We start from the raw sequence: 12,500 nt of genomic DNA on the forward strand, positions 1-12,500 counted from the left end.
TTATTATTATTATTTTTTTTGTGTGGCGTGAATGGGCTTCCATAGAAAACAGCCAAATGGAAAAAGAAAAGCAAAAGACGTGAGGAGAAGATAAGGGAGGAGGAGGGTTGTTGTTCGGCTGCTGGATCTCCAGAGACGCCGGCAAATAAACAACAACAACTCCTCAGGATGGAGGATGGTGATGAGAGGAAGAGATGAAAGGAAGTTGGTTTGAGGGAGAGATTTCTGTGTTTGTCGCCTCGAGAGGAAACACAGAGAAACAAGGCGAGAAGACTCAGCGGCAGAACGCGGCGGTGAAGCTGCGGCTTCGGCTTCACTCCGGTTTCACACCTGAGAAACACGGCCGGTAAGAACCAGCCAATCAGAATGATGCTGTCCCAGTGGAGCGAATCACAGAGCGACGTCACAGGGGTTGTTGTTGTTTGTTTGTGTGGATGTCTTCAGTCAGAAAAACAAACAAAATGTTGCAACATGTGATGACATCCAGAGCCTTTGAGGCTCATGGGTAATGTAGTATAATCATGTAGGTTCTGGTGTGAACCGCATGTGAGACACTGAAACTAACTCACCACAATAAAGCATCAGATTGTCAAGCGACAAACGTCTTTACAACAAAATGAAGTGTCTCTTCAATGTGATGCACTTATTGATATGTACATGTATACGAATGTTGACGTTTACAACATGTTTATTTGTTCCAGAAAGGCAGAAACATATTAAAGGAAACTTACTGTAGCTTTACTTATAGGTTAGTTTTCATTTTGTGTGTTTCTTATTGTTATTTGTTTGTCTAAATTATGTTGGCGGAGTTCTTTTTATACCTTTTGTTATTTTTCTCCATATTTTGAGGTGCATTTGAGTGCAAATAATATATAAAGACATAAACAATGAATAGTAGACATTATTCTTAATCTACATAATCAAAATGTTTGCATCCTGCAAATCGTTCTTACATTTTGTTTGTTTTCCTTAATATCCGGTCATAGAAACAAAAACATTATTGCACTATTTTGTTATGTTTATGCACTTTATTCCTTTGTACTTTGTGTATATATATATATATATATATATATATATATATATATATATATATATATATATATGTTTACATGTTAGCGCTTCACGAGGCTGCCCACTGATTAAATACTGACAATGTGAAAATAATCTGTAATTTTTTTAAAAACTTAATTGACATTTAATCAAAAACGCAATATTTTTCTAATCTTAATCCTTTTGTCGCTTAATCTAACTACATGCAGGAAACTTAAATCTCCTCCTCGTATGTAAACATGCGATCAGTTGCGTAATAACTCGACTGATCGCATGTTTAATGACGTGAAGGAAAGTAAAACGCTCAATAGTCTCACAACTATTTAAGTGAAGTGCAAGAACCCTTAACATTAAGTACAACATTTGACTTAATACTTCCTTCCAACGCTGTGACAGAAAACAAAGACAGCAGTGTATTTCCTGGCTGGTCGGCCATGTTTACTACAGTATTATTCCCATCTACAGTTATCAGCACATCTTGTTGAGCTCTTTTTTAACAGCGTCATAGATATTTTCACCACTGGTTTATTTTTCTGCTCGTTCACTCAGAGGATGTTGAAGCAGCGTTATAAAAGAACTTAGAGCACATCCTGACACACATACTGTACATACAACACATACATACAAACCAAAGCACACACACTCGTACACATCCTAGTATAGCGCCACTCTGATATATACAGATATATAGAATGAGTAAAAAAAAAAAATCTATTTTCAGTTTTTACATCTTAATATAAGAGTCATACCAAAGACATGGCCACCGAGTGAGTAAACAATAGATAAATATATATAAAACAAATACAAAAATAAATAAACATAAATACTTGCATCAATTAATAAAAGATGATTTGAGTTTTTTTGAACTCGCTTTCTTTTTTTAACACGTTTTTTTGTTCAAGTCGGCATGAAACCAGTTGCACCATTGTTTACTTTAGCTTCAACCACAAACGGCTTCAGTAACCAATCAGAGACCGCGTAGCCCCGCCCCTGGCCCACGATTGGCTGGTTGTCTGTACATCGATGGAGTCGTTGTTTTCAGCACCATTAGCGTCGCAGCGACTGAACCGACATCCACTGGTCCAGGCAGCGCACAGCAACACCAAGTTATGACCTCCATTGTTTTTTAATTTGTACTCCTGATTGTTTGTTTATCCATTTCGACTCAACACAGACGTTGTTTTCCTGCAGGGAACAGAGCCGGTATGGACATCGTTACGCTCGCTGTCTAATTGGGAATACAATCAAAACCTCATGAGCGCTCACACACTTGCTTTTAACAACGTGTGTGTGTGTGTGTGTGTGTGTGTGTGTGTGTGTGTGTGTGTGTGTGTGTGTGTGTGTGTGTGTGACGGCCTCGCGTCTACGTCGACTCGATGCTGCTTGAATTCCTTCACTGTCCACTAAAGAGGACTTTACTCCAATGGACAGTCAGTGTTTTACTTCCTGTGTGTCAGGATGTGAACAGGTTCACACATTTTGAACCGTTTTCTCTGCATGAAACATTTGTTTTGAAACAAGTCGATGTTTTAAGTTTTTACACTATAAACATTTGATAGTAAACATATGGAAGCCCATTTCGGCCACAAAAAAAAAAAAAAAAAAAAAATAGGACCAAAAAAAAAAGATTAGGAGCAAAAAATAAAATAAAAATTTGGACCAAAAAAAAAGAAAATTAGGACCAAAAAAAAAAAAAAAAAAAGATTAGGACAAAATAAATAAATAAATATTCGGACCAAAAAAACAATAATTAGAAAAAAAAAATTAAAATGAGAAAAAAAGAATTAGTACCAAAAAAATAATCAACTTTTTTTTCACTGTCTTTTTTTTCGTTGACTTAAAAACAAAAAATAAAAAGTAGATAATTTAAATTTTTATTGTCCTCATTTCTTTTTATTTTTTTAAATTTTTTTTTATGGTCCGAATTTGTGTTTTTCCTTCTTTTTTGTGTGTGTGTGGCGTAAATGGGCTTCCATATGGGATGTTCTGTTAATATGACGGCCTGCACCAGCTCTGAGTCGAGATGACCTTATATATTTAATCCCAAGCAGAGGTTCGTCCTGCTTTGTAAAAACTAGAATCTAAACATCTTGGACACGAGTGTATAGTTGTTAAATATGAGTTTCTACTGTGCCATAATATTTTGTTTTTTTTGTGCTTGCGTCAGTCAAACCTGAACAATCACATCCTCTAAATGCTCGTTGGGTTTGAATGTAAAAATCTTGGCATCCAAGGGAAAATAAAGAAAATTAAAGTGTGTCATGAACTGTTAGCCTTCATCAAACGCATCATCATCATCATCATCATCATCATCATCATCATCATCATCAGTGGTTTTGATGACCAGGCTTGTCACAGAGGGAATGCAATGGTTTTAATAAGAGAAATGCTTTTTGAGTGCTTTGCTAACAACGCAAACATCTTGTGTTGGCTTCATCTAAAACAATCACAACATTGGTATAAATGTTTTCTCGAATGGACTCGAAGAACTCGCTCTTCATAACAAATCACAAGTCACCTTAAATGCACAGACTAACCTAAGGCTTCGAAAGGAAAAAAAGTATTTTCAAAGAACTTCAAAGAGACTGCCGAAGAGATCTGTTGTGTCGTATGAGAGAGAACAGAAGTTAGCTTTGATGCTCGTGTGTTTCTTTTTTAATTGTTCTAGACCATCCTGGACTTTGAGCATCCAGCTGCTTCTCATCAATAACACATTCACAGCTTCTGCCTTTAAACCTCGACCCTTCAACAGCAGTTTAAAAAGGAGCAAAGAGGAGTTCTCATCCGACGATGTCATGGTTTCCTTGTCGGTCGACTGATGATGTCACTTCCAGGTACGAACCCTGACTCTCTCTACTTTGAAGGCCTGTACATGGTTTTATTTTGTAAACATCTTCTTTTTCAAAAAAAGTCCGAAACCCTTTCTCAACATCCCATCCGGCAAAATAAACCAAAAGTTTTTAATAACTCGCCAGTCTGCAAAACAACCCTCGTATTCTTGCAACTCTGAGTTTTTATGATCAATTTCTTTCGCGTGTGTATTGTTACTCGTATTAACCGCTCAGGATTCCTTCAGCACTTTTCCTCCGCTACCGTTTCCCGCCAAAGATTAAACACTGAAACATGTTTTCATGTTTTCATCGTTAATGAAACCCTTCACGCCTCCTACACCTTCTGTATCCCAAGAAAAGTGGACGACATTTAGACTCTCACGAGCAAATGAAGCTTCTTCATCGACTAGAGCTTATTGTAATAGCTTATATTTGACATCTGTATTTATTTGTACATCACAGGCCTGTGTAGAGTCCTCCATATGGGGGAAGCCATTGCAGAAGTCGTCCACTTTACATCCTTTAAATCCGGATCGAATTCATGTTGTTTTCTTCCCAATGAAGTCCTCAAGTGGGAGGTGACGGAGCAGCTGGGACGAAACCAGTGGAACTTTTGCAATGGCTGCTTTTGTACCGCACATGGCCGCTCGTGTCTCACACATCTTACGTATGATGGCCCTCATGTTGTCTTTAAACTCGAGCCCAAACGTATGAGACAATATCTCTCTACACACAAGACCGAGTGTTGAAAGGTTACCGAAGTTTGTGAGGGACATGCAACCTTTAAAACGTTATATTCTCTGTGTACTCGGTGAAAGAACTTGACTCCTATTCACAGTTTGTGTACTCATCAAAGGGATTGCATTTCTTTATATATGAAAAAGTACTCAATTGGCAATGAATTGTTGATTGTAATCTAAATGTCTTGATTAAAACGTGGTTGAAAAGCGAGATCTCATTAGTTTATTCATTTGTTTGGTTTATTCTGTAGTTGTGTCCTGCATCGCTGCACATAACTGCACACATTTTAAGCGCCGTTGAAACAGCATATTAAACCTTTTATATGGAACCCAGATTAATAAAAATGTTCAACCACATTTAACTTCGTTTTAACTGAGTTTTTTTTTGCCCTGCAAATCCCTCCAGCAATATTTGAGACAGCGAGTTCCCTTTTTGATCTAATTTGCTACCGAACCCAAACGGCTGCATGTCCCGTGCAAACCTCAGTCTCTGAAAGTTCTCAGGTTAAATCTCTGCTGGATCTCCGGGTCCGAGGCTCAAGTTCATGCAGCGGACTGTTTCTCAATTACCTCAAAACTCGGCAAACTTCATCGCCCCTCAAATCCTTTTTTAAACTCCTCGCTCGAACCGAACCATGCGGGATGAAACTAAATCTATCGCTCCTCGGTCCCAGGATGAGAGATCACATTCCTCACCTCCAAACTTCTTTTTTTTTTTTTTTTTTTTGTAGAAAAGACGAAGATTATCTGTTTTCAGTGTTACATCCCTTCACTTCCCACGGCTCGTTCATGCTACGTACTCCCGGGCTGCGCCCTGAGGGGAGAGCTTTGGTCCCAGATTGCGCTTCACATTTTACAATCAAGTTTGACAACCTCTTTTTTTTTTAAAAAAAAGAAAAGAGTTGCCTGAAACTCCGTCTCCTTTCCATGCATCTCCTGGCACAGCGAGTCCCAGGATGAGCGCTGATCTCCGGCTGAGCCTCGGTGTCAGGCTGCACTTTTTTTCAAGTCGAAGCGCCCCCCGGTGGCGGGTGGCGGCGGCGGCGGCGTTAGACGGTCGTCTCGTACTCCAACACCTCCTTGCTGCCCATCATGCTGCTCCTGTACTGGATCCTCGGGCTGACGGCCGACGAGGTCTCCAGCAGCAGGATGGTTTTGCGGAGGCGCCGGTCGATGAAGTGCGCGTCCCAGGCCGGGTACCGCTTCCTCGGCAGGTCGATCCGGATCACGGGTCCCTCCTGCTGCGCCCGGGACGAGGAGGAGGTCCTGTGGAGGAGCGCCGGCGACGACGACGGGGACGGGCGCACCTGGAAGATGGGCAGGCAGCTGTCCCGGTCCCGGTCCTTGTCTCGCTCGCCGGGGACCGGCTCCCCCGTGTCTTTAGTCCTGGGGAGCGTCCTCGGAGGGCTGGTGATGACCATGTCCGTTTGGGACCCCTGGGACGGGGTGAGGCAGGCGTCGATGGCACTCGCCGCCCCGCCGACGCTCGCGCTCGCCGCGCCCTCGTCCACGCAGCCGCCCCACTGCGAGCCCAGGACGGGCCCGTCGGGGTGCAGCCAGCAGTAGTACACCAGCATGAAGAAGGTCCCCAGGGCGAAGCTGCAGGCCACCAGGCACACCACCACCAGGGCGGAGGAGTCCGAGGTCTGGGGGCCGCGGTAGGTGTACCAGGCGGCGGTCAGCGCCACGTTCTCCGCCAGCGTCACCGAGTAGTAGACGGTCATGCGCAGGCGGCTGGGCCCTTCCTTCACGTTGAACCAGCAGAAGATGTAGATGATGCCCACCACCATGTTGTAGATGATCTCCTCCCATTTGGACATGCAGAAGTCGGTTTCACCTTGGATGATCCAGAAGGTCATGACACACCTGGAAGACAATAAACAATATCCTTCATAACTGCACTGTGAGTCCGTTTCATGTTGGGATGGAGGTAAATTGGTGTTTACTGTACGTATGAGGGGTGGGAATCACCAGAAGTCCCACGATACGATATTATCACAATACTGCGATACATTGAGTATCGCGATATATTGCGATGATTGACTTTTATTCAACAGCAAATTGTCCCCAAAGGAAAACTTTGTCAACAAAAAATAAATTCATTTTATTATTCTAGAACCAAAACATTTAGATTTGATTAAATAAAAGATCAATACTCGGCTTCCATGTATCGCGATACTATGCTGTATTGATTTTTTTCCACACCTCTAATAAGTATGGTTAAATAAACTGTACAATTTAGCTGTGAAATATCTTCAAGACACCACAAAAAAAGTTGTCATTGACTTAACAATATAATAATAATCACAATAAATGGGGAGGAACATTATAAATCAACCGTAAAACATGGCTTATGTTAAAAAGAGGTTTAAAAGTATGTACAGCGTTGAGCCTTTTGGAAACATTCTCCCGCGCGCATTTTAAGTCCCAGCATGCCCCATTCTGATAATCTTTTGGCATAAAATACATAATTTTTTTTGACTGACTTTGTTTTATTGTGATTTTTGTTGCAGGTTCTGATTCTTTAGGTCCTAATCTTTCCATAAAGGTGTTTTATTGACGCTCCAGGAGGCGTTTTTAGGGAATCTGGCTCATATCATGCTGGATGTTCATAGTTATCATCAACATATCTTTTTAAAGTCATTTGTGTTGCAGATATACATTTTTTCCCAAGACTTTGCTGAACAAATACATACAATAAACACAAATATTGGAATTAATTTGGGGTTCCTACAACGACTCAAAAGGGAAAAGACAACGTTGGTTCCACAGTTTTTAACCAGTTTAGTACAATGAAGTCAATCCAGCTGGTTTCCAGTAGAATACTGTTAATATTTCAGTAGATAGATATTGTACGAACATCTTTCTAATCGATTTTTGGAAACAGAATCATTTATCTTCTAATTATTTTGCACTAAACACTTAAACAAGACATATTTCTTCTAGTTACTATAATTTAGAGAAAGAACCTCAAGTTTTCTCCTGATAACTATAAAAAAATCCTGATTATTCTTAATTTCGTCCAATAGGAAGCTTCTCTTATTGGTCGGTCTCGTTAGCATCAGCGGCGCACCAGTGGCTGACGATGAAGATGCCAAAGTAGAGCTGGAAGACGGAGGCGAAGAGCGCGAAGGCCACGGTCCTCGCCCCGATGGTGAAGAAGTGCCACAGCATCTGAGCGATCACGGCTTTGTACGACATCGACAGCTTGTCGTCACGAGAATCTCTCAGAACCTTCTGGTACGAAGCGATCATCCAGGCGAGGGAGACGAGGGAGGCCGAGGCCGAGAGACCTGGAGGGGAGGGGGGGGGGGGGGGGAGGGAGGGAGAGGGAGAGAGAGAGAGAGAGAGGGGGGGGTAGGAGGAAGGGGGGAGAAGGGGAGGGAGGGGAGAGGGGAGGGAGAGAAAGAGAGAGAGAGAGAGAGAGAGAGAGAGAGCGAGAGAGAGAGAGGGGGGGGGGGAGAGAGAGAGAGAGAGGGGGAGGAGGGAGAGAGAGAGAGAGAGAGAGAGCGCGGGGGGAGGGGAGAGGGAGAAGGGAGAGATGGAAGGAGAGATGGAGGAAGGGGGGAGGGAGAGGGAGAGGGAGAGAGAGAGCGAGAGAGGGGGGGGGGGGGCGAGAGAGGGGGGGAGAAGGGAGAGGGGAGGGAAGAGGAGGGGGCGGGAGAGAGGGAAGGAGAGATGGATGGAGGGAGAGAGAGAGAGGGGGAGAGAGAGAGAGAGAGAGAGAGAGAGAGAGAGAGAGAGAGAGAGAGAGAGAGAGAGAGAGAGAGAGAGAGAGAGAAGGGGGGGGGGAGAGAGAGAGAGAGAGAGAGAGAGAGAGAGAGAGAGAGAGAGAGAGAGAGAGAGAGGAGGAGGAGGGAAGAAAAATAAGAGCGAGGAAAAAAAGACACAAATTGAAAAACATTTGCGTGATAAAGAAAGAAACTTGCGAGTTAATTATAACAATAATAATAACAACAACAACAACAACAACAATAATAATAATAATACACGCTGTGCTGACAACACTGACATGAAATAAAACTATTTTTAAATGAATTAAAGTGTAAAACATTGACATTAAAGTGCGTCTTCATTGATTGTGAATCATAATTCCCTGCAGCTCGTTCTAGATATTAATGTTCTGTGTATGAACTCATCGATTCATTTAGGATTAACAAAGTATTTTAAAAGGAACAAAAATAAAAAACTGATCTCCACTTTTAAGCATCAGAGGATGGTAACCGTGACAACAGTCTGAACTCTGCAAAAATGTTTTCAGAAGCTTTAAAAAAAACTAAAACATAAACAAGCAGCTTGACCTTTAATTGAGTTTATTTCTCTTTGTCAAACGTTTGAGGGAGAATAAAAACAGTGACGACACAACAAACTGCACCGAGGAGTTTAGTTCACGGTCATTAATATTAATGTGTAATAATATGACCTCGTCTGAGTTTTATTGATCGCTTATCAGCTTTTTATGTCCAGAAGGAATTCACTTCATCTGATCCTGAATCAGATGAAGTGAAAGTAAAACAACAGGAAACGTTTCTGTCGACCAACAGACGACAGAAACGTCTCAACAATCACCTTTAAATGTTTTGCTTCTCGGCTCCTTCACGTGAACCTGGAGCTGCTTCATCCTCCTCATCCTCCTCATCCTCATCCTGCTCGCTGAGAGCCGCCAGAGTTTGAACACATGAAACATTCATGTGTGTTAATCACGCCGCCGTCTTGTCTCAAATTAGCCACGAATCACACGGAGAAGCTTTAAAATCGCAGCGGCGCTGCAGCGCGTCTGCATTTTAATGTCATTTTGATCATCCTGGTTTTTTATGAAGAGAACTTGAATATTCCTCTCATGTAGAAATGATATTTTAGTATATTTATATATGTAAAAAACTAAGATTACTGCTGCTGAAAACAAGTTTTTTGCCTTGAAGAAGACTCAGAGTTGCAGTTTTTAGGTCCATCAGGATCAGACAGGACACTTATAGATGTTACACAGATCATAATCAATACACGGCTTCTCCATGAAGAACATATTAGTCACAGGAGTCAGAGGTCTGCACATGGATGAGCTGCAGGAACTCTCAGGCTGCACTTTGGGACAAAACATGTAACCATCTCCAACCTGCAGCTGCACCACCTGTAGCTGCACAGTTAGCATTTAGCATTTAGCTAACCAAAACGCCGCTGCAGCTTTCAACAGATTCTGCATGGCCGCTCGCCGCAGGACGCTTTGCTGCTGCTCGTTGTGTTTTTGTCGTGAAGCGGCCGATTGTGAAATCACAGCATTATAACGACAACATGTCTACGTTTAAATCATTTGGATGATAAACTCTATTTTAAGGTTTTTCTCCAATAAACTAGAACCATAAAGACCAAACATTCAGACGTCAGCTCTCTGTTTATCTGCAGATCCTCTCGCTTTGTGACGCCGCTTTCATGACGTCATCCATTTTTTAGAGAGAGCGAGAAAAAGAGAGAGAGAGAGAGAGAGAGAGAGAGAAAGAGAGAGAGAGAGTTTTGTTTTATTCATCGAAGGCCAATCTGCTTCTTGTTAAAGGTGCATGAATAAAGCATGAACTCTTCCACTGATATCTGCCACACACACACACACACACCCACACACACCCACACACACCCACACACACACACACACACACACACACACACACACACACACACCCACCTTTAAAACAACCAGAAATTACAATTGATCCCATACAATCCAGTAATACAGGTTCAATAGAAAGTTGATCAGGATGCTTCTGGGTTTTCTCTCTAATTTAAAAAGTTTCCACCAGTAATAAAAACCCTTGTAGAATTGTTTAAATAACCTGCCAGCCGTGTCACAAAACTCCAGCATTTAACTCGGTGAGAGCAACTTCCTCTCGTCAATAAAAGCCAATCAATCAATCCCCCCTCCTCCCCCCCCTTTCCCCCCCCCCCTCACCTTGCAGTGGGAGGACGATGTTCCCGTGGATCATGATGCTGAGCTGGAGGACGAGCTGCGGCGCCGACTTCAGGAAGGCCTCCAGGAGGCGGAGCATGGTGATGTCGGCGCTCTCGAACATCAGCCGCCAGTGGAAGTGGCGGCGGGGCTCGTTGCTGTGCCAACGGCTCTGGGCGCCGAGGTAGAGAGCGTGGACGTACCTGAGGGCGAGAGAGGGCGAGGGAAGTGACGCTCGATGCTTCTCCACCGGCCCTGCAGCGCCGCTTCTTTCAGTGACAAATCATACATGCGTGTTTGTAAACGGACACACCTTAATGATAATTATATGTTATCCATCCTATAATAATACCATAAAAGGCTATATGTCCAGCCCCATGTGTCCTTATAATGGGAGGGGGGATCAATACAGCACAGTATCGTGATATTTTGCGGTGGCGATATTGTATCGATACACTAAAGCTGAGTATCGATCTTTTATTTAATCAATTCTAAACATTTTGGTCCTAGAATAATAAAATTAATGTATTTTTTGTGACAAAGTTTTCCTTCGCGGTTGAAAAAAAATGTAATAAATCATATTATATATCGCAATACTCAATGTATCGCGATAATATCGTATCGTGAAGTCCTGAAGTCCAGCTTTTGGAGATTCATAAAGGAAAGTGTGAAATGTTTAACAGCGTCAGGTCCTGATAAAGAAACAGGATATTAATGCTTTGTCACCTGCGTGCTGTACCGCCACTGGAATAAAGAATATATTGTGATATGAAACACGATCCATGTGTCAAAAAATGTAGGTTGATGTGCAGTTTGAGATTAGTATTTTAGTATTATACAAAAGCATCAATAGACAATATAAATTGGTGTTGACATCAGTAGTTAATGTGTTAATGTTACCACAATTATGAGTTGTGATTCATTTGAGACTTGCAAACTCAAATTTAGCAATTCAATATTTAATCATTTATTTAAAAAAAATCATTCTAAAACCCAAACTGTCATTTGGGTGAAATGGCCCTTTAAAAGAAATGGAACCATAAAATAAAATGCAAGACAGGTGAAGGTACAAGACTGTGTGATTAATAATTTGAAGAGTGAAGCAACAATATCCCATAAACCATTATGAATGGTGACTCGTCTCTCTTGGAAACTCCAGATAAACGATAATCCAAAACCGACTAATCGTTCTAATCTAAAATGAAGATTATTTCTCGCTTCAAACTCGTTATAGGGAACGTCCAGAGACTCGCTGTTGAGCTCTTTACTTGCACATATTTGTCTTCGGTCTGAATTCAAACACAGTATGAAAACACAAACGACTTGTTCCAGGAGAAATATGAACGCTGGCCTCGCTGTTTCTCCTGGGAGATGAAAACACCTGCGAGTGATGTGTGACTCTCCTGGGAAAGACCTCTGCTCTCACCTGTCACCGTTCAACTCGCCGCTGCTTTTTGTTTAGCGCTTCTCTTTTGTGTCGGCGACAGTATCGGCCGCCGGGTCGCAGCAGGTCGACGTTACCGCACGCCGCAGAGCGTCCTTTTGTTTTTTAGAGATACATTCGATGCGAGGCAGGCGGCCACCTCTCAAAGGCCTGAGGCTGCTCTGTTTGTTGGAGGTTTTGTTTCCACCACGAGTTCTGCATCAAAGAGCCGTCACAACAGGAGAGTTACAGGAAAACACCAGATGACCTTTAAGGAAACAGGTTGTGATGAAGGAGACGTGGTTTTACGCTGCTGGTGAACAAGCAGACACCAGCTGTGGTTACATCCCAGAGGGGATGGAGCAGCATGCAGGCAAGAGTTTAGATCTATTGCAAACTTTGAAGCTGAAAATGTGAAAACTTTTGAAAACTTGAAAACTTTTGAAAATTTGAAAACTTTTGAAAACTTGAAAACTTTTGAAAATTTGAAAACTTTTGAAAACTTGAAAACTTTCGAAAAC

General features: G+C 42.1%; 1 protein-coding gene across 1 annotated transcript in view; it reads right to left on the bottom strand.

The window, feature by feature from the left end:
* Positions 1 to 4,196: 4,196 nt before the first annotated feature.
* The window catches only part of LOC137801009 (XK-related protein 7-like), a 12,236-nt gene continuing 3,932 nt past the window's right edge, over positions 4,197 to 12,500 (bottom strand). The window contains exons 2-4 of the mRNA XM_068598397.1: positions 10,560 to 10,825; positions 7,695 to 7,914; positions 4,197 to 6,487 (exon numbers count right to left, since the gene is read on the bottom strand). Coding sequence (XP_068454498.1) covers positions 5,671 to 6,487; positions 7,695 to 7,914; positions 10,560 to 10,825 — 1,303 coding nt within the window. The 3' untranslated portion in view covers positions 4,197 to 5,670. The remainder of the gene's footprint in view (positions 6,488 to 7,694; positions 7,915 to 10,559; positions 10,826 to 12,500) is intronic.

This window comes from Clinocottus analis, unplaced genomic scaffold (assembly GCF_023055335.1).
Source record: "Clinocottus analis isolate CAN_PGR_092001 unplaced genomic scaffold, fCliAna1.0.p SCAF_4, whole genome shotgun sequence".
Lineage (NCBI taxonomy): Eukaryota > Metazoa > Chordata > Actinopteri > Perciformes > Cottidae > Clinocottus > Clinocottus analis.